The sequence below is a fragment of the Callorhinus ursinus genome, unplaced genomic scaffold, assembly GCF_003265705.2.
Source record: "Callorhinus ursinus isolate GAN/ISIS: 27379988/994484 unplaced genomic scaffold, GSC_fseal_2.0 scaffold15, whole genome shotgun sequence".
In the NCBI taxonomy this organism is placed as follows: Eukaryota; Metazoa; Chordata; class Mammalia; order Carnivora; family Otariidae; genus Callorhinus; species Callorhinus ursinus.
The window spans coordinates 12,880,876-12,902,685 of NW_027397077.1; the positions used below are offsets into that span (position 1 = coordinate 12,880,876).

Below are 21,810 nucleotides of genomic sequence, written 5' to 3' on the forward strand. Positions count from 1 at the left end.
CAACATGATACCAAGCCTTCCTATGAAGTTACTCAAAATCAGATATAGGCTAAACATTAACAACATTTAGTATTACCTTGTGTATGAAACTACACTTGACCATGAGAGTTTTTTTTGAAGGCTGAATAAAAGCGCCTTTTTTTTGGTGATGGATACGAATATGTCTGTGAATATTTACTGGAATAGAAATGATAACAATTATATTAGTAGTAATTGGTCTCTTCTCATTTCACCTTATTTAATGTAAAACTAGTAACCATTTCATGTGGGCCTTTACTTATTTTGTTGCAAAAAGGCCATGTTATCTTTAAATGCTGCAAATTTGTATTAAGGAAAAAAAACTGTTTCCATGGGTTGAAGAGATACAGCCTAAATATGATAAATTTTGCTAGGAATTTGCCATTTATGATGTAAAACTAATATTTGCCAATACAAAAAGTCTAGCTAAAGTGAAACTCTATCTCTGTTATTGAAATTTATGCTCAATCAAGACTAGAGAACTTTTCTTACCCAGCCCACGAGGATGGGACCAACATGTTCGGTGGAGCCATCAGGCTTCCGAGCATCTCGAAGTTGACTAAGAAGCTCTGGTTAAAAAAATAACAACAACAAAACAAAACAGAATGCTTATTTTGTTAGGCATTCAAATATGAACAAGACTGGAAGTAGATTCTGGGTTAATCACATTATTACATAATCATGACTTGTGGGACGACTCAATTAAGGCTACAAGTCATGACTCATTCTGGGAACAAAATTATACCTTCGTGTAGAGGAATGAGAGAGTCCAGTGTTCCAAAAATTTGATTCAACTCTTGTTCTGTCATTATGGAGAGTTTCAGCATGGGGTCATGATAGGCCTGCACAAGAAGGGCAAGAGATAGAAGCAAACATTTAAAATCAGAGGAAGCAAGTGGTTAATGTAAATGGCGTCGGTGTCTGTGAGGCCCCACATAGTAACAAAATATTTGGCTCTCCCCAACAACTTCTTCCATAATGCTGCGGAGACACCGGATGGGTGTGGCCAGAGCAGATGAGAATCCAGCATTGCCTTGAGCCGTTGGTGGTTGTTGATAAACCAAAGCAGATTTTTAAAAAGCTTTTTTATTCTAGTATGTCATACATCTAGACAAGGGCACAAATGCTAAGTACGGAGCTGATCTGATTTGTATAATGTTTTAAAATTTAACGTTATTGAAGATCTTGCAGCTTGAAAAGCTCCTAATTTATACAGAATTAGTTACTAGCAGGTTCTTTTTCAATTAGTCCCTACTTAAACTAAGCAAAGAAAGAAGAGGCCATTAAGAGAAGGAAGGGAAAAATGAAGGGGGGGAAATCAGAGGAGGAGACGAACCATGAGAGATGATGGACTCCAAGAAACAAACTGAGGGTTCTAGAGGGGAGGGGGGTGGGGGGATGGGTTAGCCTGGTGATGGGTATTAATGAGGGCATGTACTGCGTGGAGCACTGGGTGTTATACACAAACAATGAATCATGGAACACTACATCAAAAACTAATGATGTATGGTGACATAACATAATAAAATAAAATTAAATTAAAAAAAAGAAAAGTGATGGCATCCTTTATGACTGCTCTGAAGCCAACAGACCAAAATCTCTGTCAATCTTATCATCTCTTATTAATGATAATTAAATAAGAACGCACAATCATACCCAGGTCACTGTACTAGAGTGCAAAAACTCAGATGGCACAGTCCCTGCTTCCAAGAAGATTTATAAAGCTAATTGGGAGGTAAGAAAAACACGTGGATAATTAGATATATGTTTTTAAAAGCTCAAGACTAAAAACAGGAGAGATGTCCCATAGCAGCAAAAACTGATCAAACTATAACTGCTTAGAGGGTGAGAGAATTAAAGCTGGAGCAGTCAAGGGAGATTTAAGAAGAGCTGCCTGGCATGGAGGAGGAGGCAGTAAATACTGGTGAGGAATGAACTGAGATTTGAGCTAGTTCCTGGAGGATGGCTGGATATGGATGGTTGAAGGGAAAGGAAGGGTTTCCAAGAAGGTAGAACCACCATAAGCAAAAGGACGGCAGTAAAACATCCTTAAGGTGCTTAGCTTTGGGAAATCTTGAAACAGAGTTAAATGCCTTCTTTGTCATCTCTGTCTTCCTCCTCCTCCAGCCCTGCCTAAAAACTCAGTTTCTTGGCTGTGTCCAAGCGAAGTGTGGATGGCCATCTCCTGGGAATGCTACAGACGGGACTTCATATTAGCAGGAATCTGGACTAAGGACACTTAAAAGAAGGGAGGCATCTTTCCAACCCTGTGATTCTTTAAAGGGGGCTGGTGATATCAGATGAAGGAGTTTGGATTTCAGCCTTCGGGGGGTGGGGGATGTCACTGGAATGGAAAGGTTTTTGAGGAAAGTTTGTTGTCCAGACAACACAGGCTCGAAGGCTTGGGTTTCCTCTCCCTTCCCGCACACAATGTGATTAAAACACAAGTTTCTATATAAAAGACCCTAATTCACATGATAGTATCCAACTGCCTCACTTAACCAGTTTCTCTACTTAGGAGATTCAAGTGGCTTTATTTCTAAGACATCGTTCCAGTTTCAGACATCCGCATGCTCTCTCCCAAGGGTAAGGAGGCTCCGCATGAGAGACAATGAAATATATGGAAAGTCAGGCCTCTATGAACACTTCCTGATTAAACTCAAATATTCTTTGAGGTGCATTAGAGACATGCACAGGAGAAACCCTACAGGCACCAGATGCAGAGAACCTTCTTGTTTTGAGCCATTTTCCCCACTACTTGGTTTGTGCAGATTCTTCTCAACTGTTGATCTGTCTTAGTCATAAAAAGAGTGCTCCTAAAGCATAATCTTAGAATTGTGAAATTACTCATAAGAAAAAAAAAAAAGGAGGTGGTTCAAATGACTACTGGATTCAAATTTACCTTTTTTGCCAATTTCAAGTCCTCTATCAAGTCTTCTTCTCCTTGGGAAAGCTCAAAGATTGCCTGCAAGCAAAGACAAAACACATTCACTGAACATTCCATTTATGAGACCAAATTCAAACAGTGCTGGTTCTGTTGCTCAAAGCCCCAGATCTACCCATTTCTTAAACATTTTTAAAGGATTCTTTAAAAAGTTAAATTAACCTGCAGCAAATGCATCTAAGTAGCTAAAACCTATAAAGGAAGAATTTTGCAAAACTTCTATATAATGTACTCACCTGTTTGTGGAAGAAAGGGGTTCCACATATGTTTCCAACCCAGTAAGTCATCTTTCACGTTACAGAACTTGGGTGCAGCCAAACAAGAGGGAACTATTTTAGGTAAAATAATGACAGTTGGATTCTGCGTCTCTCATGTGTGCAGCAACCATCATAAACAGGTCTGTTCTCAGTGATGGGCATGGCAGTATTATGAACTGGACCATCACAATTTGTCTTTGTTCTACTCAACAGAAGGTGAATCTCAGCAGAAAGCTTTATTCTTATCAGCCACTTGTCTTGAGGCTGGAATTGTAGGAAGAATCCAATATTTTATCACTCTAAATGTCTAGTGAAGTTAATTCATTCTAAATTACTTCTCAGCCCTACACGGTACAATAAATAAAATTATAGGAGCCAGCTGTGAGCAAGAGTGTGTAAATGGACCGTTTCTAATTTGGCTCTATTAAGCCATCATAATTTCAGAGCTATGATGTGCAGAATACTCTTTCACTCATCTGGGAGTCTAAACTGTTGGCAAACATTGTTAAAGGACTCTATGTTTAGTCCTTTAATAGGAGTGATAGTTTGGGGACTCCTACATTTCTCTCAGACTAAAGGGAAGAAGTGAGCAGGCCTGGAGAGCACCATCCATCTCTAGGGTGGATGGAGTATAAGGCAAGGAATTTGCTCTCAGATAAAGCAGAAGAAGGCAGAATACTGTGCTGGAGGCCATGCATGGTGACCCCTCCCAAGGCCCAGTAAAGCCACATCATGCCCTCCCGGTATTCTGTTTTGTTGAACCAGACTCAAAGGAGAAGTTGTAAACATAGTACAGTGAGGTCCTGTGCCCCCACTACTCAGCTTCCCCCAATGGTGATGTGTTCCATAACTACAGAGCATTATCAAAACCGGGAAATGGGTTGTCACAATACAATGAACTAGACTTTACTTAGACCTTCCTCAGATTTCCTGTACATCTGTTTTACTAGAGCTTACTTACATAGGTGTGATGGTCCAACTGACCAAATGTGGTCCCCAGGAGAGGAAAACCACAGAACCCCATACTGGGAAACACCACCGTCAGATGTCAGTTGTGGGACAGCACAGTGTCACCATGAAGACCATGGGCTCTGGACTAGGACAGGACCTGGGTTCACATCGCAGCTCTGTAACTTTCTAGACGGGCGAACTTGCATTCACTGTACCTTAATAATCTCCCAATCTGCAGAATCAATCCTTTCCTTCCCACTACCAGATCGTACAAGTTCTATAGGCATACTGTTAACACTTAGGAAAACACAAAAAAGTGTAAAGTGGAAAATTTTAACGTACCCATAATACCATCTTGTTAACTATTGTTAGGGTTTTGTCATATTTCTTCACAGATTTTTTTTCAGTGCATGTATTATTTTAAAATGCTTTCTTATTTCTTTTAAATAGGTAATACATTAACACAGTTCAAAATTTATAGTGCACAAAGGGGTGTATGGCGAAAACTTTCCTTCTTAGTCTATCCAGCCACCCAGTTCCCACCCAGGAGGCAACAATGTTACCAGGTCCCTGGGAATCCTTCCAGAAATATTTTATAATTCTACAAAGCAAAAATGTGCACCTACACACATATATTCATTTTTCCTTGTTCTTTCACATAGCTGGTAAAAGGACATAATATACCCTATTTTGTGCCTTGCCTTATCCACTTAGCCATACATGCATACCAGCACTTCTTGTTACAGCTACATTGTAGTCCATGTATATCTTATAGATATTCATTATTTAGCTAGTCCCTGACAATAGATGTTCAGGTTCTTTTCAGCACTATTATAAACACTACTGTGATGAATAACCTTACATATATATCTTTTCATCTGTGTATAAGATGGCAGACGGATTCCTAGAAAGGAATTGCTGAGCCCAAACCTAGAAAGCTTTCAAGTATTCCTTTTGCCAATGTCAGGTTTTCCACGAAAATGGAGGGTTCCAAGGGTTTCACTTAGATGATGCACTAGATGTGCCTTGGGCACAGCCTGGCACTTGACAAGCTTTCTATAAAGGGTTAAGATGACCATAGTCCTTTAGAGCTATTGATACAGAAAACTTACAGGTCATGAAATGAACGCATTCCCTAGATAAGTTCTCCACAAAACTGAATCAAAGTTTCATCAACTGAACATTTTAAAATATTCCAGAAGTTGCTATCAAAATATAACTCAAGTGATTATTTTTGAGAGCTCCGGGATCCTAAATAGACACTTCCTGATTCATTTTCTTTGTAAATTCAGATTTTCACATCAGTTTCTTTTTAAAGCAGGGGCCGCCCACCCAGCTGATGCTGGGTTCTCAGTTCCTTACAAGGCGTGACACCCGTGTGTCCTCCTACAAATGCAATGAAGAACTGATTGGGAGCCTGTGGTATAGATGCAATTTGGATCTCGCCTATAGCGCACTTCGTTCCAGACACAGGGTGAACTCCTGGGTCCTGAGCCTACCTCCTGACGTTTGATTTCTTTGGACGGAAGCATCTGATTGACGCACACATCGAAGGTCTCACTCCACAGCTTGCTGTCCCTCCGCTTCGTGCTTGAGGGGGCGGCATTTCTGGACCAGGGTCGGGGGGCGAGGATGTCAGGACGGCTCTCACTGCGGAAGCTGATGGAACGCTAAACAATGAGAAAAACAAACCATCACGGGGCCATGGCAGGACTTGGGTGGATTGTTAGAGCAGCTTCCTGTCACTGACAGAACATAAATCAGATAGTCACAAAAAAGAGAGGAAAATGCCACAAGGCCTTTTGGGAAGTGGGGTGTTTTCTTGAGCCTACGTGCTAAGGGAAATCGGGCAAAGGGGCTGCGTTCACACATGTACTGGGAGTATCCGTTCTGTAAGACCCGGACACGGCACAGAAACATACACAAAGGCAGCTCTCAGAGAGGCCACAGGCTCCACATTTTTTCCAGCAGACACTCCCCTTCTTCAGAAGAACAAGGATTAACAGCAGTGGATGTCTTTTACATCTGGCTAGTACTCCCACTCTCCTCCTCCATCAAGGAACAGAAGCCCGCTCTCCTTGGGTATTCTACTTGGTGCACCAGTTTGGGTGGGATGCCCCAGACCTGACCAGTCAGAGTAGTCCTCCACCCTGGTTCAGGGACGGGTACCTGCTTCTCCGAAATGTGCTAAGCGGTTCACGCGAGAAAGAGTGGGAGGGTCTTTATTCCTCTAGTATTGTGAACCCAAGAGACAAAATAAGCAGGAATTTCTTGCAGCAGCTCTCTCTGGTCGTGCAGATAAGTCTATTTGCTTTCAAGGAGAATAAAGGGACACACAGAATGAAGGACAGAGGGAGAGGAACGGATGGAGGGAGGGAGCAAGCTTTACCCACACTGTGGAGACCCCTGGATCCCACTGGACATGAAGCCAGGAAGAGCCACTCTTAGATTAAGGGACTAATACATTCCCCCTTCCATTTATATTAACTTCGGTTGGGATTCTGTCAATTTGAAAAATACCAACTAATATGTATATTAAATGCCATCTTGGCAGTAAATGATGCCTGTCTCTGAGGTATTTTCTTATTTTCTAGAGGCCCTGGTAGACTTTGGGGTACTCTGACTACCCGAAGTCCACTCTTGGGGGCTGAAACATGCTATCACAGTGCCTTCTCACGACAAGTACAAATGATCAAGAAGAAAGCTAAGTGAATCATCTTTAGCCTTCATCCTAGAAGATTTCAACACCCTTATTGGGAACTTTGCCAAAGCATTAAGGTGTTGCTGTGCTCAAAACCACATTCTTACTTAGTAAAACATGGCTGTGGCCACATGTGTATGGCCTTCAGAAGTTCCAACTCCTCAGTTTGGCATAGAAGGCCTCTTGTAATCTGACAACGGTCTATATAACTAGAATCACCTCCTGCCCCTCACCCGTGAGCCCTCTATTCTCCAGCCCTACTAGGCAATCTGCCATTTCCTAAATGCATTATGCTTTGCCGTCCCTCTGTACTTCTTCAAGCAATCTTCTTTTCCTGGGACGCTTTTCTTTCATTTACTAGCTGGCTAACTCCTAAGTGTCCTCAGGATATAACTCAAACTCCTCCTCTAAGAAACCATGACCACTTTCCCAGAGCAATTTGCACATAGTTCTGATATAGCAATGATCACATTTTATTACACGTACTGGTCACCTGCCCTGATCTATAAACTTCCTGAGGGCAAGAACTGATTTTGCATGTGACATATGAGGTTGCCATCACTGAGCTAGACTAAGGCAGCTTCCAAATATTTTGAGATTCAACAATAAAATTTAAGAAAGAAAAGAAAATTTTAAGGGAGCTATTCAACATAAGGGCATTGTTAAATAAGTTATAATTCATCTGCTTGATGGTATACTATCTAGCCAATTAGACAATTCTGAGACTATTTTAACAGCTAAAAATCCTTTCTTTTTTTTTTTTTTTTAAGATTTTGTTTATTTGACAGAGAGAGACACAGTGAGACCAGGAATACAAGCAGGGGGAGTGGGAGAGGGAGAAGCAGGCTCTCCGCTGAGCAGGAGGGCTCGATCCCAGGACCCCGGGATCATGACCTGAGCCGAAGGCAGACGCCCAACGTCTGAGTCACCCAGGCGCCCCTAAAAATCCTTTCTATGTAAGTTAAAATCAGAACTAAAATCTGTATATGAATACTGTTTCTAGTTATGAAAAAAAGCACATGAACAAAGATATAAAAGGAACACCAGAAAATTCTATTGTTTTTGCCTGATGACATGATAGGTGATTTTATCCTGTTTATAAATTTTTTTATAATTCAAGAAAAAAATGAATAAATGAAAAATGTAAAAAGAAACTTCCAAGGGGCTTCAAGGTATTATCACAACCTTCTTGAAGCAGGAAGTTAGCTGTTTACAAGCAGCAACATGAGTTCCTCAGGCTGGCACAGGCTTCCAAGAGCCCCTGGGCTCATTAGTGAGCTCATGATCATTGGACCAATCCCCGATGCTGGTCAAGAAAGAACTTGCACCAAATACGTGGTTCACTAATGGTATATCACAAATCCTTGTGATCTCTTGAAAACAGGCCCTTATAAACAGTGACCAGACTAATGCTTGCAGATCCTCCGCACTCAGAATCAATTAGCCACAGGCACGGAAAGGTCAAAACAAGCAAAGTGAGTCATCAGGTTACTCACTGGTCTCAGTTTTCGGTTCTGATTACAGCCGGGGCAGGAATTAAAGAGCAGAAAGAGAGGAAAACACAAAAATAAGATTCAAAATGAAAGACATTTTCCACTTTCACTCGAGAGAATCAACCGCCCACCTTGTAATAGTTTCAACTCAACCCCTGACCAACTTAAAATTCCCCTCTCCTCACCACCAGTTCTCAAGTAACTTATGCTAACTTTAAATTTTCATACATTACAAAAGTATGTAAAACTAAGTACAAATCCCCTCATTTTCCCAAGACTACTTTCCAGAAGTAACTGCTATTAAGTCTGTTCTAGATCTTTCCAGACCTTTTAAATGCATTTGCCAACAATCACAGAAAACAGAATGTTTTCTCACTCAACAGTATGTCTCTTCGTATTAGCATATGACTCATTCTTCTAAAAAAATATATTATGGGGGTAAATTTCACATAACATAAATTAACCATTTTTGTGAACAATTCAGTGGCCTTCAGTACATTCACAATGTTGTACAAACACCACCTCTGTGTAGTTCCAAAACATTTCCATCACCCCAAAATCACTTTCTCTTTAATGAGTGCAGAGTTAGTATCCCATGGTCCAGATGGACCACATGGATTTAATCAACCTCCCACTGATGGACATTAAAATCGTTTCCAGTGTCTGGTTATTAAAAAAAAAGTGCTTTAGTGAACATCCTTTATGTATTTGTGCTATTTTTATAAGGCAGATTCCTTAAGTAGAATTCCTTGGTCTAAGAAATATCTACATTTTAGCATTTAACATGCATTTCCAAATTTGCCAAATTGACCTCCAGACAGTCTGTTTCAACTTTATTGTCCCCAGAAAGGTTTGTGAATTACCTTTTTTCACACTCTATCAACAAGATATTATTATTAATCTAATAGGGAAAACAACTACAGCTGATCCTTAAACAACAGGGGTTTGCACTTTGAGGGTCCTTTTAACACGCAGATTTTTTTTCCCAATAAATATGGCACAGTACTGTAAATGTATTTTCTCTTCCTTATGATTTTATTTATTTTTAAATATTTTTTAAAGATTTCATTTATTTATTTGTCAGAGAGAGAGAGCACAAGCACGGGGAGCAGCAGGCAGAGGGAGAAGCAGGCTCTCCACAGAGCAGGGAGCCCGATGTGGGACTCGATCCCAGGTCCCTGGGACCATGACCTGAGCTGAAGGCAGACACTTAACCAACTGAGCCACCCAGGCATCCCATCTTCCTTATGATTTTAATAACATTTTCTTTTTACCAGCTTACATTATTGTAAGAATACTGTATATAATACTTATACAAAACATGTGTTAATTGGCTGTTTATGTTATTGGTAAGGCTTCTGGTCAGCAGCAGGCTATTAAGTAGTTAAGTTTTGGGGGAGTCAAAAGTTATATATGGATTTTCATCTCTCTGCAGAGTGTGGGGGGTGTCATTGTCCCTAACCCTTGCATTGTTCAAGGGTCAGCTGTATATCTTAACTCCAGTTTCATGTTTTTGAAAAACATGACTGAGCATATTTTTATGTATTTCTTGAAAAATTTCCCAGAGAGCTGGAGATATTTTTCTGTTGTAGTTGGGGGTGGGGGGGAAGAGAAAGGTGAGCTATACTAGGTGAGCTCTATTATTAAGAATTCCTTGTTTTGTGTTTCCTTAGTGAGTAGTGGGCTTGGGAGCAAAGGGGGAAGGAACTGGGCAAAGTTCACATACATCAAAGAGGGGCCTTTATGTGCCTGCCCACACTTAGCACTTCTGATGAATTCTCTGATCCTCACAACCACCCACACGGTGGGGGTTTATTCCCATTTCACTGATGAGGAAACGGAGGCTAAGGCACTTGCTCAGGCAGGATTCAAAACCGGATCTGTTTTGCTCCCAAACCTGATCTCTTTCTATCATGAGGGCCGTATGCCTGCTACTTATATGCAAATCATGCACTGGGGGGAGGTTTCAGTGATATGGGCCCCAGTCCTCTAAGAGTTTAAATCTAGTTATGGAGAGGGAATGCATTTACTTATTTTTTAGGAATAATGACTGAGTGGCTCTTTGACCAATCAGAGTAACCCTTTTGGTTGGTCTGGATTAAAAGAAACATTTATTTTTAACTCCACTTAGAAAGGGGAAGGATGCTGAAGAGTCCCAAAAATGCAATAAAGAATGCTGGTCAGGTGTGTGGTTGGCATGGCCAGCCCTGAGACAGCTGATAGCCAACCAGAGCCAAGCCATGGACAAGTATTTAAGACCATACACCATGACCTACACCTCTCCCAGTCCTCAGTACAACTGGGCGCAATTAGATGAGAGGATTGGAGCTGGGGAAGGAACATGTTACTACTGCTAGGAGAAAAACCCCAAAGAAGAGGATGCCTGTTGAAGGAGGAGAACAGCTATGTCCCTTCCAGTGCCCATCCCCCTTCTCCTGCTTTATTTTCCTCTATTTTCACCATGTGCTGTGTGATGTCATTTACTGGTTTCTGACATGTCTGTTTCCTCCCAATAGAGGGTAAGCTCCTGGAAGGCAAGGATATCTATCTGTTCTGTTCACTGATGGACTTATTAGCAACTGGCACATAGTAGGAGCTCAACAATTTTGCTTCATGAATGAATGGCATGCTTGTATGTGCTCGGCATGGTGAGGGGAGCTTTAGAACCTTGTATAACCAAGAAGTAAGGATTGCTAGCCCTATTTTACAGATGAGGAAACCAGAGGCTCAGAAAGGGTAACACTTGACTGAAGGTCATACAGCTAATGAATGGTGCTCCAGAATTAATTTATTTATTTATAAAAGATTTTATTTATTTGAGAGAGAGAGAGAGACAGCGTGAGAGGGAACACAAGCGGGGGAGTGGGAGGGGGAGAAGCAGGCTCCTGGCCAAGCAGGGAGCCCGATGTGGGGCTTGATCCCAGGACCCTGGGATCATGACCTGAGCCGAAGGCAGTCGCCTAACCAAATGAGCCACCCAGACATCCCGGTGCTCCAGAATTTAAACCCAGGTCAATGGTGAACTCAGAATGATGACATAGGTCTGGTCTATTTCAGTTCCCAGCCCCTCCAAACTCAGGCCCCTGCTGACAGTTTTAACCAATATCTTATCCTGCTTCCCCTACTCTAAGATTCAGAGTGTGGTAGGAAGCATGCGCCCAAATAAGAGACTTTCAGGCTACTTCTCAGTCCATGACAGAGATTCTAAACCTTGCCACCAGTAACATTTTGAACCAGAAAATTCATTAATGTGAGGAGCTGTCCTGTTCTTGTAGGATGTTTAGCAGCATCCTTATCACTAACCCTTAGATGCCAGTAGTGCCTGCATCCCCACTGTGACAACCAAAACACCTCCATTGCTGAATGTCCCCTGGGGTGAGAAACATCAGTCCATGCTGACTAGGAGAGACCCAGCCTTGGGAGGGATGGCATAAAAACAGAAACATGTACATAGATCCCTCTGGGTGTGGGGAATGAAAAATGTTCCAGGACAAGCAACAGTTTCCATGAGGGAATCCAGCTCAGCAAATGAGCCAAAACCTAAAGCTCATAATTACTGGCAGCTAAAATAACAATAGCTAGAACAGGCACAGATGATGCAGATTTAGGAAATGAGTGCTTGTATATATGCCTGAGCTGGGTACGTGGAAAAGATGCTGCAGGTGCAAAGGGGACTGTCTGTCAGGTGGGAAAAGAGGGACCCTTTACATGTGTCAGAGGAAATGTAAACCCAGCAGGTGAGGCATGATGGAACAGATTTAATTTGTTAATGCCGCCTGTTCAGCGGGGTGCTCCCTTGCCCTTTTCCAAAAACAGAAGGTCTCTACAGCTAAAGATAACAGGCTCCAATAAAGAGAGGTCAAGCTAGGGAAATTCTCTGCAGTTACCATTACTATTTTGTAACATGGTTTATTATTAAATGGATTGGAGGTTAGGGTGGGACTGTCAGAGGAAAATGGGTTTCTATGTTGCTACTATAATGGATTAAACCAAAATGTACAGTAGTTATGGCTGGGATTAGAAAATGTTCTTGAAGAACATCTTGGAGGAGTCTCTTATGGAAGGCTTGATTAGAGCAATTAACTTAAATTGAGAAATAACACTTCTCAGTTTTGTAGCTTTCATTACTTCTGACCCTCATGCTAGTCTTGGGAGAGGCAACTGGACAGGTTCTTGCATTTTTGCCCTTTTTAATAGATGAGAAATCTGAGCACCAAGAGATTTAGTGACTGGCCCAAGGTAAGTGTGGGAATAGGAACGGAGTCTAGTCTTTTGACTATAAAACATGGATTTGGGTTAAGAACCCAGGCTTTGGAGTAAAACAGACATGGCTTGAAGTCATCTCAGTAGCTGAGGGACCTTGGGGAAGTTAATCTCTCTGGATGTTAGTTTCCTCATCTGTGTGTGTGTGGTTTTTTTTTTTTTTTTAGAGATTTTATTTTATTTATTTATTTATTTATTTGCCCAGTGCAAGCCTGAAGCAGGGCTTCATCTCAGGACCCCAAGATCATGACCCGAGCCCAAACCAAGAGTCAGACACTTAACTGAATGACCATCCGGGCACCCTCTCAGTTTCCTTATCTGTAGAAGGGCAGAGTAATGAGTACTTCACAAAGTTGTAGTGAGGATTACATAAAATATAAAAGATAAAAAATGTCAAGGGCTTAGCCAAGTGCCTGGTATGTGGGCAACAGGCGATGGATGTTACCTATCAGTGTTATCATACCATTGGCTGCATTGCTATACCATTAGTGCTGGTTTACATATGTTTTCCTTCATTAGCAAACAGCAGACATATCTTTGAATTACTTGGACCAAATGACTCCTTGGGAACCTCCATTAGGATAACCTATAGGAGAAAACCTTCAGCAGCACAGTGCTGCTTATAAAAGCAAAAGATCTAGAAACAGCCTAAAGTGACCAATAGAGAATAGTTGAATAAATTACAGTGTAATAAAAAAATGGAATATGTTTGCTAGAAACATTATTTTAAGAAAAGCTTAATGATATTGGGAAAGTCTCACATGTAGAGTTAAATAAGAAACGGAAGATCCCTACTTAAAATACAATGTGTTAATAGATGTTACCCCTAGATGGTGGACTATGGATGTTTTTATTTTCATCTCCATACGTCTCTACATTTTCCAGATTTTTCCGTAAGAGATATTAACTAAGAGAAAATGAAATCAGTAGACCATGCAAGATGATGAATATGGAGTTTGAAGCGGTGCTACAAACATAAAATCATATAATCATATTTGGATTTGATTCAGATTAATGCACATTAAAAACATGGTAAAAAGACACCCAGTCAGTTCACAATAAAAGAAAAAAATCAAACCCCATAGACCCAGGGCAGGAAGTCTTTCTGTAGCTGAGAGAGATTCTGAGTAGAATGAATGAAAAGCGGAAGAAAATATTTGGTTCCGGTATGGGGAAAATATCATACAATTTTCTTAGTTCTACCCAAAATTTAGGAAGCCTTCCAGAGGCTTGGGACAGCAGCCCAACCTCTTCATTAGGCACCATAAAATGGCTTTTGCACAATAATATTCAGATACAATATTCCACGAGCTGAAATGGAAATGTTGACTCTCCCTGCCACACAGACAAAGAGTAAGGAACAACAGTGAGGTGTGATGCTTCAGACCAAAAGTCTGGTCATCATTTTTAGATCCTGGCAAACTACAGGCTTTATTACGACCAGCTGACTTTTTTGCAGAAGCTGGCTCCAGGAGAGCTGCTGTGAAAACCCTGTAGGATCCCAGCTCCAGCACTTACTGCCTGCGTGACTTAGGGCACGTTTTTCAGCCTTCAGATTCCTCCCCTATAAAGTGGTGCTAAATCCTACCTTGCATTGTTATGGAAAAGATGAAATAAAGCCACGAATGTAAAGTACTATGCACAGAACCTGGCTCATTGTAAATACTCAACTACTGGAGGTTGTTATTACTAAATAAAAAAAGACAAGCTTTAAATTACAATAGTCAACTATGACAGTGGTCTAACTCCAGGAATAGTAAAGATCAACAGAAAGTAAGGAGTTCCTCTTGATGTGGAATACAGCTCACTTCCTAGGTATACCCTTTCTTTCCAGACTGCAAGGCAACGTGATTTCTGGTTGCTTCTTCCAACACACACACACACACACACACACACACACACACACACACACCACCCCAGGCTTATTTCCATATCTTCCAGATAACTTAGGATCAAAAACTTTTTGTGAGTTATAGAAAGTGTATGACCTTGGACCAAGAGACTAAGTTTGAGGTCCTTGGAGAAGAAAGTCATGGTTTTGAGCACATGGGAATTAAGCACATGGGCTTGGGTACTCTTCCTACTTAAGTCTCAAAGTAGATGGCATCAGTCTCTTCTCATGCTCCTTCCTCAAAATTGAAATGCCCTCCTTCCCTTCCCCTCATCAGCTCTGAGCCATTCCAGGCCCAACACAAATCCTTCCACACTTGCCAGGTAGCCTTCCTTTACCCATTGCCCTGGCCCCAACAACCCAGCCATTACTAAGTTTCCTCTCTCTAGTATATTTTATAAGATTTTAAAGTCTTACACATTTTTATTTGGTTGCAAAGATAATATATAATTATTTTTAAAATTTAAGCATGATAGAGATATGTAATGTAAAAAATAAAAGTCAATAGACCCAGCCTGTTTATTCATCCTCTACTGATTTGTAATTCTTATGTATTAGGAAAAAAAAAGGAGAACATAAGACAGAAAACAAAAGAACTGTCCAAGTCTCTTATACTTGTATTCCCAAGAGAGAACCACTATTAAGAATTTGATGATATTCTTAGTTTACTATCCATATACTATTATGGATGCATATTATTAATTGGGATACAATGGTTTCAAATTTCCTTTTTTTATTTGCTGATATATCTTAGACAGGTTTTTTTAAACAATTTTTAAAAAAAAATTTATTTATTTGAGAATGAGAGAGCGAGAGAGAGAGAAAGCACGAGCAGGGTGAGGGGCAGAGGGAGAAGCAGGCTCCCCGCTGAGCAGGGAGCCTGACATGGGGCTCAATTTTGGGACTCCGGAATCATGACCTGAGCTGAAGGCAGACACTTAACGGACTGAGCCACCCATGTGCCCCTAGACAAGTTTAACAAGTAGATTTTATCCTTCTCAAGAGTAGGCCCTGTCTCCTTTTGCATACTGATTACCTCCCCCAACAAGTCTAGAGCAGAACAAATAACACAGTAGATAAAATGAATAATAAATGCAGAACACCATTATATCCCATTTTCTGCTGCATCTCAGTGAAATGAAATACTTTGCAGATCTAAGGGCTCAGGAATGGAGCAATAAGAGACTGTGGTACCAGAAACCCTTCCTAAGCCACAACACTCCTCCCCAAGGGGACATAAGTGGGGGAGGGCTGATATTCTGTTGTGAAGTAGCCCAGTTATTATGTAATATTACTAGGTGGGCACCCACTGCCAGCTCCTGGAGAGCCCTTAGGAAGAGCAATGGCCACCTTTTCTAGTAATAAACGCAATAATAACAGTAACTGTCAATTTCTGAGCATATCCTAAGTCACATGTAGTGCTAGGCATACCAAGAAAAGTAAGATACAACCTTGTTCCGTGTGGAAAGTCAAGGGGCCCCCAGGAACGGCTATCCTGTGAAGATGTCCCAGCAGGCAAAAAACGGTGGGAAGAGAGAGGGGGAAATGTGACTACAAGTCTAGAACTGGGATGTGAGAACACAGAGGAGTAATTCTGCCCAAGACAGGTACACACCAGAAAGAGAGGCCTGACTCTAGAGACATCAGATGCCTTGAGTTTACATCATTTGACCAGAATTCCATTTCTGGGAATATCATCGAAGGAAAGGAAGGAATACAGACACACATAAGGTTTGCAATCAGGATGTTTAAAGCAGTATCATCTCTAAGGGTAGAAAAATGGAAAGAACTTAAATGTTCAACAAGAGTGAATAATCAATACCTGGTATATCCTTTTGATGAAATACCATACGAATTCATTAAGAATTGGGTTTGTGAAAAATAATGACATGAAAGTGTATTCTCATACTGTAAGGTTATTTTATACTGTTAAGACAAAAACATGTTAAAAGATAGTACATATATAAAAAATAGTATATACACATATACATATGATTAGGATTTTGTTTAAAAAAACACATGCAAAAACTAATGATGTAATGTATGGTGATTAACATAACAATAAAAAATTTAAAAAAACCACATGCAGGTATATTGTAAAAGAGAAGATTGAGTATACACCAAAATGTTATATAAGATATTTAATGATGGGTCGGTGGGGTTACAAGTGACTTTTATTCCCTTTTCTGTGTTTCTATTTTTCAATTTTAAAAATATGTTCTATAATCAGAAAAGAAAGCACAATTGGAAGATACTTTTATTTTCATTTTTTCAGTTTTTCTTTTAAAGATTTTATTTATTTGACAGAGAGAGACACAGTGAGAGAGGGAACACAAGCAGGGGGAGTGCGAGAGGGAGAAGTAGGCATCCCGCTGAGCAGAGAGCCTGATGCAGGACTTGATCCCAGGACCCTGGGACCATGACCTGAGCCGAAGGCAGATGCTTAACAACTGAGCCACCCAGGCACCCCTGGAAGGTACTTTAAAAAATAGGACAAATGTCTTCAAAAGACATTCAATACAGAGTTATTCGATAATATAAAAAATATTCACAACCTAAATAACCATTAATAGGCGACCGGTTATATAAAGTAAGTTACATCAACACATTGGAATAATATAACTTGGTCCCTTAAGATCATATTTTCCAAGAATAACTTGGAAAAGTGATATAATATTTCCCTTAAGCCATAACTGAATTCTGATCCAGCTAAAGGACAAAGAAAGGATGCAAATAAAAGAGATGGGAGAAACCAGGCAAAATGCAAAATGCAAAATCCAAAAAAAAAAAAAAAAAGAGAGAGAGAGACATAACTCAAGACAAAAAGCATTAAAAGAAATGAAGAGGGTTACTGAACCTTAATGAGAGGTACAACTCCCTCCAAGAGGCTGTAACAATAATGAGAGGAACCTTTACATGCCTAACAGCATAGCTTGGAAATACGTTAAGGCCAAGACCAACAGAAACGCCAAGAGAAACTGACCATGCAGATCCCCATGGGAGATTTCAATCCAAGAGTGAACAGATCAGACAAGATAAGGCTGGGTACACTGTGAGTAACCCCAAATGAGGTTCAGAGTATGTAAGTTATGCAGATATACCTAGAAATAACACTGGAAGGAAATTATTAAAATACTAACAGGTTGTTTTGCAGTGGAATCTTTTCTCTTTCTCCTTTTTTTGTATTTTTCCATACTGAACCTATACTTTTATAATGGAAAAGAAATGAAGCTCATGTTCAGAGAGAATGCAGGCCTCAACTACAGTGCTGTGAACACAGTATTCCGTAGCACACATGGGCCCCAGCACTGGCCCCAGCTCAAATGCGTCTACCAGCTGTGCAGGGCCGGGGGTGGGGAGAGGCAGGGCTCAGCAACTCGCCCACGGCGAGCTCACTGTCCTCACTGCACAGGAGGGGTGCATGCAGGCCCCTTTCAGAGCCGGACCACGTTTTTCTCTCCGGTAGGCCACTGAGGAGATTTTTAGGCCCACAGGGATGCAGACATCTGTGCTCCAGTCTATCAGTAGCACTCACTTCCCGGTCAGACAGAGACAGAAGGCCAGGCAGAGGCTGTCCCTCTCCAACTTCCACAAATGCTGTCTTTGTGCTGGGGCCCGAGCCCCCAGTCTATATGGGGCACAGGAGAGGCAAGAGAGAACAAGTTCTGCAGTGTCTGGTTGAACTGTTGCTGCAAGGACCACTCCCATTTGTGGCTGGGGTTTTAACCTTTTTGGAAAAGCTGCTAGCCACGAGCTGTCCTGATATCCTTCTGAGCTAACCTGGGGTCTCCTGAGGAGCCAGAGGAAGGACTGCCAAGTGCTCCATTATTGATTAAAGTATTGTGGTTGGGTGTTTGGACCTAAGTCATCTCTTCTATAATAAAAGGAACCCAACCTCAGACATAACTGGACACTGAAAGGGATATATATGTCTCTATGAGGCCAGCACCAGGGACAAGGGATACTGTGACAGAGAACCAAGCTGCTCGATTGCAGCCTCAAGTTGTTTTTGGAAGTAGAAGAGGCATATATAATAAACACCTATGAGTGAAGAATGAATGCTGAGAGGTTTGGGGCAGCCTCTACCCCACTCTCCTTGTTTTTTGTTCCTCCCCTTTTAGAACAGGCACGAAGACCACTGAGCACAAAACGGAAGAGAATGTGAAGACAGGCCACGGAGTATCCCTTTGGGGCCTCCTGCTTCCCCTCCTTCCTGCTCCTCAGATCACATTAGCACCCTATCCCCTTCTAGCTAAAGAGGGAAGCAATAAAGTCATGGGGCAGTTACTGAGATGCAGGCTGGAAATAATTCTGCAAAACATGCACTGCATGCATCAAGGTGACCAAGAGGGAGATATTTGTGGGGCAAGAGAGCATTCTCTCTGCTTTGCAGATCATCCTGCAAACACGGCTGTCTAACTGCACACAGGGGCATAGTTCCATTCACTGACCGCCCCCCACCAAGGACACACTCACAACATAAGCACAGTGCTCATGTTCTCTCCGTGTCCACGTACACAGCCGTTATGAATTACCATTCTGCTTCTGCTGGCTTGTTTCTGTCCTATAAATGGAGCCTGGAGTTAGCTATTTATCATTATATTTGAAAAAAGTAAAATAAAAAATTATTTTGCCAAAAAAAAAATATCTTTGAGGTTTTAGAAACCAATTTGCACATGTCAGATCCCTCCCTTGGGTCTGGCTTTCTCATCCTTGTCTGGCCTCAGTCTGTTGGATTTCAGACATGGCTTGATTTCTTTCTGTCCTAGTTCTCTAGGTCAGTGCAAATTTTCAAGATGACCAGATATTTCCTGAAGGCTTCCTAGTGTAGTATCTGTAGGGCAGAGACGGGAGAGGAGGGATCAAGGCTGCCTGGGAAACCAAAGGAAAGGTTTTGAGGGTACAACAATGGAGGATCTTATAGCAACACACAGTCAGGTCTGGGCTGTCGCGGGAGGCAGAGAGCAAGCTGTCCCGAGACCTAGGAGCATAAACATGGAGTCTACAGGCCAGGCAAGGTGATGACAGTGAGTCAAAGGGTCAGGTATTGGAAGGACAATTGGGAGAGGTGGGGACATTTGTAGGTGACAACTGGCGGGCTACCCAGATCCAGTTCATTATTACCATGTAGCAACATGGGCCCAGCACTGCCGTGCTTTTCAATTCTTTAAAAGAAGCCAGAACTTAAATTCTTTTTTAAAAGATTTAATTAATTAGGGGCGCCTGAGTGGCTCAGCTGTTAAGCCTCTGCCTTCGGCTCAGGTCATGATCCCAGGGTCCTGGGATCGAGCCCCGCATCGGGCGCCCTGCTCAGCGGGAAGCCTGCTTCTGCCTCTCCCACTCCCCCTGCTTGTGTTCCCTCTCTCGCTGTGTCTCTCTCTGTCAAATAAATAAATAAAATCTTTTAAAAAAAGATTTAATTAATTAATTTAGAGAGTGTGTACAAGCAAGGGGAGAGGCAGAGGGAGTGGAAGAGAGAGAGCATCCCAAGCAAGCTCCAAGCCCAACACAGAGCCCAAGGCGGGGCTTGATCCCACGACCCTGAGATCATGACCTGGCCTGAAATTAAGAGTCAGATGCTCAACTGATCGAGCCACCCAGGTGCCCGTGGAATTCCAAATTCTTATACGGATTGTTTGGATTTTCATATGTTAGCTCAAAACCCCTCACAGCCAAACAAAACACAATTTGAGGGCCAAATGTGGCCATGAATCACCAGAAGGCAACTCTGTGCAAAATGTAAGCAACATGAGGGCAGGATGTAGAGCCTCGTGTGTGATGAGGGCCCACCCAAGGCTTACAGAATGAGTGAGGGCCTTCCCAGGGAAGAGGTCCGACTGTCCTAGGTGAGCCAATGGGAAGACATGGCTGGCAGCACAGAGGTCTCATAGTCAAGGACGGAAATAACTATAGAGTGACCTTGAGCCCCAGCCACTGGGATGGAAAGGAAAGGGTGAAATGGCAGTAGACAGGCTAAAGAATTTTCAAAAAGCAGAACTCAGCAAAAGACCAGATGTGCAGGACTAGGGCAGTGATGAATCTTCCAGGGAAAGCCTGTGATGAACTTGGCCAGAGGGCTGAGGGACTGGTCATGGGGGAGAGAAGGTAAACACATTTTTCTTCACTAGCTTCAAAGCCCTTCATCTGGCTCCCCCAGATGACCTTATTTCTTTTTCTTCTCCATTCTCCCACAAAGGGGATCAGGGGATAAGCAAGGGCCCACAGGCCCAAGCACTGAGAGAAACAGAGCCAAACCTATAGCTAATTAGGTGATGAGGTATTCGTTCAGGAGAAACTGAGGAGAGCTAACAGAGGAATGGACAGGGCAGGGAATAAGCACCGAAGAAGGAGAGCATCCATAGGGAAATGTAAAGCACAGCCTGGGCTGTGCAGAATCATGGCATGTTGGCTGAATGGTGCAGAAGCAATGGCAGGAGGGGGTGAGGGAGACCTAAAATAGTCCTCAAATCATAGATTTTCATAGCATAGGACATGCCTTGGGTTCTGGTCCACAGTCTTCTTAATAACTCAGAAAGCCAAGATAAAGATACTGCTAAGCAAAAGTGTTCAGGACAAGTAAGGAATGGCAGACTCAAGACCACTTCTCAGCTAAACAAGGTAAGCCTTTTCATGGCATGGCTTTTGTTGGCTTCAATCTGCAAGAGGATTTTTATGATTATGAAATTTGGTCCAAGGCCTTGGACAAATCTCAATATTCACCTTAAACCATGAGAGACTATGGACTCTGAGAAACAAACTGAGGGTTCTAGAGGGGAGAGGGTGCAGGGATGGATTAGCCTGGTGATGGGTATTAAAGAGGGCACGTACTGCATGGAGCACTGGGTGTTATACGCAAACAATGAATCATGGAACATTATGTCAAAAACTAATGATGTAATGTATGGTGATTAACATAATAAAATAAAAAAGATAAACTTTATTGGGAATTTTAGAACAACTCTAGCCACTTGTTTACCAAAGAATTATTATAGTAGCTAGTATCTACTATTTAGCCAACTAATTAGTAAATTAGTGATTGCTAACAAAGGGCTTGGTATAGTTTTGTTGGCAATATAGCCCTTTAAATGCACTATCTTATAAACACTAAGGACTTTATTTCTTTTCAAAGACTACTTTTTTTAAAGATTTAATTTATTTATTTGACAGAGAGAGAGTGTGCAAGCACAAGCAAGGGGAGCAGGAGAGGGAGAAGCAGGCTCCTACTGAGCAGGGAGCCTGATGCAGGACTCGATCCCAGGACCCTGGGATCACGACCTAAGCCGAAGGCAGAC

At 41.8% G+C, this 21,810-nt stretch overlaps 1 protein-coding gene across 8 annotated transcripts in view; it reads right to left on the reverse strand.

The window, feature by feature from the left end:
- The window catches only part of ARHGEF3 (Rho guanine nucleotide exchange factor 3), a 329,819-nt gene that overhangs the window by 20,953 nt on the left and 287,056 nt on the right, over positions 1 to 21,810 (reverse strand). For all 8 annotated transcript variants that reach the window (XR_012380906.1, XM_025885066.2, XM_073901404.1 and 5 more), the window contains 4 exons: positions 5,670 to 5,840; positions 2,921 to 2,983; positions 764 to 860; positions 511 to 587 (listed from right to left, as the gene is read on the reverse strand). Coding sequence is in view for 7 of the 8 variants with exons in the window: in XM_025885066.2 (XP_025740851.1) it covers positions 511 to 587; positions 764 to 860; positions 2,921 to 2,983; positions 5,670 to 5,840 (408 nt within the window). In the remaining variant the exon portion in view is untranslated. The remainder of the gene's footprint in view (positions 1 to 510; positions 588 to 763; positions 861 to 2,920; positions 2,984 to 5,669; positions 5,841 to 21,810) is intronic.